The following is a 6,395-nucleotide window of genomic DNA, read 5'->3' on the forward strand; positions in this document are numbered from 1 at the left end:
ACCTGGTCTTGCCTAGGGGGCAAAATAGTCTAGCACGGCCCCTGCATACACCCTATATACATTTTTTTTAAAAAGAGCCACATTAGTGACACTAAACTCGGGTGCTTAATGCATTTAAGATTTAGGAACCTTAACAAATCTTGTTACTTGGCTGTAGATCGTCAAACCTGAATTTGTTCCGACACTGTCCTTCCTTCTGGAGGGGGGCTACGTCTGTTCCCCATGATCCCTGTGTTGTAAGTAGTCACTGCTCGAAGCTCACTCCCGGGATGTCTCGTTCAGTTTATTAATTGGAATGGGAACAAAAGCAGCCACCCTCCGGAAGGACGGACAGTGTCAGCACCAATTCAGAGATGATTTGAGGATCTACAGCCAAGCGAGACAAGTACAGCATTAAGGTACTTTAATGCATTTTCAGTCAGTACAACAAAAAGGTGAGGAAGGCATCAGAGCGGCAACACCCGGTCTGGTCATAGCCATCCTAACTTGAGATTCTCCCCTCCCAATATGCAACAGTGATGGGAAAGCTCTCCAATGGGAGAGACACTAAAGACTGAAAGGTTTTAAATTTAAGACTGTGGCAAATCAACTCCTAATGGAAATAATTTATGCATTTTTTTTTTTTTTTTTAGTAAAAATTTAAAGCGATTCGGAGTAATTTCTTGATAACCATGTCCAACTTGAGAAGCCCTCCAGTTATAAATCAAGGCATGGAAACCCCTGCAATTTGCAATAATGCTCGCAGATTAAAATGATCATTGTAGTGTAGAAAATTCTGTCCACACCATTACCTCAGACAGTGCCACCTACAGGTGAACTTGTTGCCTATGGCCAATCTGACATTGCCAATTGGCAAATGTATGTGTTCTAGGCATGGCACCAGCTACTGTATTGCATATGTACCTCAGCTCGCTGTCTCTTGAGATCCTTCTAGGAAAATCTTTCCAGAGGGCACGCAGTTCATTCTCGTAGAGGAGATCCCCACCTACAAACTGCAAGACGTTTGGTTAAACACATGGGCGCAAAAATTGTTGTAGATTATTCCTTTAAAAAAAAAATCAAACTTTTACCCTCATTTTTGTGCCACACTCCTTCAAAGAGAATTTGAATTCAACCATGCCGGCAGTCTTATTTGTCGGCTTGCATTGACCGTCTCCCAGAATCACAGTATCCACGTTCAGACTAGGTCTTGTTTGCAGTGACAACACCTGAACAGTCATAAAGCCATCTTTTGAGCAGAAGGGATCACCTAGAAAAAAAAAAAACAAACGTTCTAGAATTCACAATGCTGACTTCTAAAAGCTTTTCTCAAACAAAATTCAGCATTTTTTTGACACCAGGGCTCTTCCAAATGTATGTGATGGTTTAGCATCAGCCAACTCACCAGAAATTAAGTTGATAATACAATCTCCAGTAAGACTCATTGCCACGATAAAATCATCCACCATGAAGATCAGAACAAGAGAAGGCAAGTAGAATCCCCTCAGGCCAGTGATTGGCAATTCCTAAAGACAAAAACAGGGCCGGTAATTAGATGAACACAGACAATAACCATTTTAGTGCCGAACGGTAATGTTCACCTTTAGCTGCTCCTTACCTTTAGATTCTCCTTACTGATAGTAACGTTGGTCCCGTTGCTAAGGTCAACTGATAACCCGTGTTTTTGAAGTGCAGCACCACTATTGCGTATTGGAATGGCTACATTGCCAACGTCAATGAACTGTAGAGTGCCATCAAACGGAGGAATTGAGATGTTCATATGGGTATTGTTGCACGGGAAAGGCCCTGCAAGACCAGCAAAAGGTTACTTATGACATGTAAACAGCCGTGTATCTTTTCTAGGCAATCCTTAATTTTAAATGGTCCTACCTACACCACAGGACTGTTTAAAAATCACTGCCTGTATCTCAACTTTATTTTTTAAAGCCCAACATATAAGGGCCTAGAGTTTAGTTACGTGGCATTTGCATTAAATTCTTAAGTGTTACTGTTAAGCTTTACTAATCTACCAGACACACCACATGTGAGAATGCATTAGCCATTTATAACAGTGCAGCACTGTGCCTTACTTCCAACCTTCAGCTTCATCCAAAATAAGCTCACCTTCTCCTATCAGCACTTGCCACTAAAGCTAAATGTAAGTGTCATATCTAAACATCTACTGAAAAACCAAGTCTCAGAATATGCCTGTTACCTCATGAAATTGTCATGCTTATTACATAGAAATGCCCAAGGTCTACCAAATTGCATGACTGTACACAAAGCTAAGCATTTACTAGGAGCATGCCAAGGTTTTGAATTCCTAATAGAGGAAAAGCATGTAGTAAAGTTGAACTTCAGGGGGAAAAACAAAAAACAAAACCATGCTACAAGAACCATTAAACATCTACCAACCAGCAGAGGCACCTGAATTAATATCCATGCCAGGAAAGGGTTGCAACATGTGCATTTCTATAGTTGAAAATTGAGCATTGAAGTGAATTGAAGGCATCTAGGAGGGACTGGCCATAACCCTTCACAGCTAGATCTCCAAAGTGCATCACAGCAATGCCCAGGCCATTTACTAGCCCTGCCCCTCTCCTCCACTATCAAGCTCACCTGGCTCATAGCACTTGCACCCTTCCACCCCCCAAAAAACCCAAATGTTTTAGACATGCCAACTACATAAAGTGTCACATCAATATACAGTTACCTTTGACACATCTAATCTTCACATCAATTGTGATTTTTGGGTTAATATTTGTCAGAATGAGCCGAATGTCTCCTTGGTAAAAAATTTGGCTATCGCCCTAGAAAGAAACAATAGTTAAAAAACTGAGGGTGACAAAAATTCAGAGTTAGGACTTACCGGTAACTCTATTTCCATTAGTCTTCCAGGACAGCATCACGAGATGGAATCTCCTCCCCCACACACAGGAAACACGTCACTTAATCTGCTTAAAAGACCCTCCTCTCCTCCACTCCCTCAGTCATCACGAGAACCGAAGGCAAGCTGGAAAAAGACAAGGCACAAACAGGCAATACCACTACATCACATTAACACTACAAGCATCAATGGGCGGGCAGTTGCTGTCCTGGAAGACTAATGGAAATAGAGTTACCGGTAAGTCCTAACTCTGAATTTCCCATAACGTCTTCCAGGACAGCATCACGAGAGGATAACCAAGAACTTACCAATTAGGGCGGGACCACAGCTTGTAGTACCTTCCTGCCAAATGCCTGATCCCCTGCGGTATTGAGATCTAGGCGATAATGCTTTGCAAAGGTGGAGAAACTTGACCATGTTGCCGCCTTACAAATCTGTTCCGGCGTAGCACCAGCTCGTTCGGCCCAGGACGTTGCCAAAGCTCTAGTTGAATGTGCCGTCACCAAAGACGGGGGAGGAACATTTAATACTCCATAAGCTTCCATAATGGCCTGCCTCAACCACCTAGCTAAGGAGGATCTAGAAGCTTGCTTCCCCTTGGACCCACCAGAGAACAGCACAAATAGTGATTCAGATCTCCGGAAGTCCTTGGAAATCTTCAAGTACTGGAGCAAACACCGCCTCACATCTAAACAGTGAAAACCTGATTCCCTGCTCCCTACTGGTTTGGGACAGAAAGTAGGTAGAATGATCTCCTGCACCCTGTTGCACCTCGAAGCGACCTTTGGCAGAAAAGCCGGGTCTGTTCGAAGGACAACCCGATCCTCAAAAATAGACAGGAACGGTTCCTTAATGGATAGGGCCTGGAGCTCACTCACCTTACGAGCAGAAGTAATAGCTACCAAAAACAGTTTTTAAGGCAAGGTTCCTAAGTGAGACCTTATCCAGGGGCTCAAAAGGAGCGGCTGTGAATGCTGTCCTGGAAGACGTTATGGGAAATGAGAAAGGTGAAAGTGAACCTCCATCTAGGACTTACAAGCCCACGTATTCCTGAGGCATTGTAACGGATCTTGAACTTAAGGTTCTGCTCATCACTTGTCAAGTCGTATCCATAAGTTCTGGCATTTGCCACGCTAACCGTCTTCTTTTGGGCTCCATCATAGATTGTTACCAGCCAGGTTGACACAGGTGGTTCAGCAACAGTCTAAGATTTGTAAAAGCAGCATTAGTCAATTTTCCCTGATACAATATAAGAGACATGAAATACCTGCTTTGGAAAGTTGGAAGTGCCCCGTTTTGGATAACTGGAAACTGCCTTTGCAGAATAAACCCACACACACTACTTATGGAGGCAGTCTCGTGTGTGCGAGTGCGACCCGTCACCCATTTTATAGTGAGGGGGTTTGCACATGGTAAAGCCCCCATTGTTGACCATTCAACGCCAGATGGCCTTCGTTATTCCGTCACTCCATCTCTATAGGTTGAACTTAATGAACTTGTGTCTTTTTTTCCCCCCACCTGACTAACTTTATCAATGCTTCTCATAGTTGTTCCAGTTTTTATTGGAATAAAGGGGGATTTTTCTGAAATGAATGGGGTGTATGTCAGTCTAGCAGAGAAAGCTACATTAAAAAAAAACGTTAATAACTAGACACTGAGATGAAGTCCTTGTAGTAATTTAGATTACCGTTTGATATCATACCTCATCACTGAAGCCAGGGACAATACGTGACACATTTGCCTGTGGGGGAAACAAAAAAAGTTAGTTCTGTACTCTATAGATTTGTTTACTGGGATTTAGTTGGTTATGTCTGAAGAAAGCTGTTAAACTAATTTAACCAAGTCCTAGTCTGAAATACTACCCTGAGGATTCTGAAATTGACAATGCCATCCCCTTCCCAGCCAGTCTGTCATTGCACTCTAATGCTGTTGCCACCTGTGCATACTCTACGGCCTCAGACTATGCCGTCACCTAGGGATGGGCAAATCTGTCTGGGTTCAATATCCAGCAAAGCTGAGCTTAGGAGGTGAAATATATTGAAGTATATAGGGGAGCAAGTTATTCCTGGCCATTTTTAGATACTGAACACCCCCCCCCCAAATAGGACTGTTTGTTGCATGCACTGGAGGAAAGAGAAGTGTGGAAAGGGGGGGGGGGCAGTGGCATACACAACATAGTCCACCACACTGCAATTCACTATTACGTAGAACATAGCACTCAAAAAGAAATCCAAGACACATCCTCCCTCACAAGAACTTTGTCAGCATTTTAGGTCACCCCTCCCCCCTTGCATTAGGACTGTTCCTGCACTGCAAAGCTTAACATTTGCCTAGGGGACAGAAGTGGAAACAAAATTGCATCTCCTAGGCATAAACAAGCAGTCAGTTAACCCTTGCAGTTGGTGGCATCCCTACTGGAAAGGAAACCAATTTCCCTGGAGATGGACTCTAGCATAACCCCAGCACAAGACAATGAGGCAGTCAGTCGATATCAACCTTTCTAAAGTGTTAGTTGTCCAGCTAGGTCACCAGCTACTAGGCTGCCCACTAGCAATACTATGAGTTGTTTAAAAAGGTATGCAGGAAAGTCCAAAAGCCTCATCTGCACTTGTTACCCATTCTTCAGAATAGGAGTCATAGGGAGCATCCATGTTGCTGACCAGTTTACAGTGCAGTCTTTTGGATTTCTTAAACTTTTACCCTATAAAGAGCATTTGCTTTTCTCTTTTGAACATCTGCAATCTAAAAAAACAAAATGGATGAAACCCATGTGGCCAGAACACCCAGCTTACCATTATGAAATCCTTGTCACATTGAACTACTGCTCCACCATAAGAAGAGTCAGCCTGGTAATCATGGCATGCAATCTTGTAGACTAGATTCTCAATAGAAACATAAGCAGTTTTTCTTCCAGCCTACAAGAGAAGAGTTTCATTATGACAACCTTTGGATACAGCTCAGGCAAGCTTACAAAACCTGACTGCTCTTCAAAGCATCTTAATCCACCGTTGTTAGTCAAGACTGAAATTCACTCAGTGCCCAATATTTTAATGCAAGTTGTGGGCACAGCAAAGAAAATTTACACAGGCATCTGCCTTAGCTTTAAGTAATGGTAAACATTTCCTGCACTTACCCATAATTTGTACAGATCACATCATTTGTGCATGTAAAATTTATGTAGCCACATAGGAGCCGATATCTAGAGAAACCCAAGTGTTTGCCTTTACCCTGAACTAGTCTATTAGACATAATATATGTAGCACCCCCTTAAATTCCAGAGCAGGGGCAGTCACGCTCAGCACTCCAGCTGGGGTGAAACTACAAATTCCCCATCATGCTTCTGCTAGTCATGCCTGTGGCACTGTCTTTCAAAGTCTTAAAGCACAGGTTCTCACCCACAGCTGGGGTGCCAAGGTTGCCAACCCTTGCCCTAGAGCAGTGCTTCTTAAAGTGTGGGTCGTGACCCCCATATGGGGTCCTGCAAGTGAACAGGGGGGGGGGGGGGGGATCTGAGTCCCCGGCCGGGCCC

General features: G+C 43.4%; 1 protein-coding gene across 1 annotated transcript in view; it reads right to left on the reverse strand.

The window, feature by feature from the left end:
- Window positions 1-6,395, reverse strand: part of LOC108803029 (zona pellucida sperm-binding protein 2-like) — a gene marked incomplete at its 3' end in the record, with an annotated part of 22,824 nt that overhangs the window by 5,730 nt on the left and 10,699 nt on the right. The window contains exons 4-12 of the mRNA XM_018574878.1: window positions 5,659-5,781; window positions 4,569-4,607; window positions 3,903-4,070; window positions 3,205-3,744; window positions 2,693-2,789; window positions 1,598-1,785; window positions 1,385-1,505; window positions 1,071-1,249; window positions 904-992 (exon numbers count right to left, since the gene is read on the reverse strand). Of these exons, the coding sequence (XP_018430380.1) occupies window positions 904-992; window positions 1,071-1,249; window positions 1,385-1,505; window positions 1,598-1,785; window positions 2,693-2,789; window positions 3,205-3,744; window positions 3,903-4,070; window positions 4,569-4,607; window positions 5,659-5,781 (1,544 nt within the window). The remainder of the gene's footprint in view (window positions 1-903; window positions 993-1,070; window positions 1,250-1,384; window positions 1,506-1,597; window positions 1,786-2,692; window positions 2,790-3,204; window positions 3,745-3,902; window positions 4,071-4,568; window positions 4,608-5,658; window positions 5,782-6,395) is intronic.

This window comes from Nanorana parkeri, unplaced genomic scaffold (genome assembly GCF_000935625.1).
Source record: "Nanorana parkeri isolate BGI_ZX_2015 unplaced genomic scaffold, ASM93562v1 scaffold3314, whole genome shotgun sequence".
In the NCBI taxonomy this organism is placed as follows: domain Eukaryota; kingdom Metazoa; phylum Chordata; class Amphibia; order Anura; family Dicroglossidae; genus Nanorana; species Nanorana parkeri.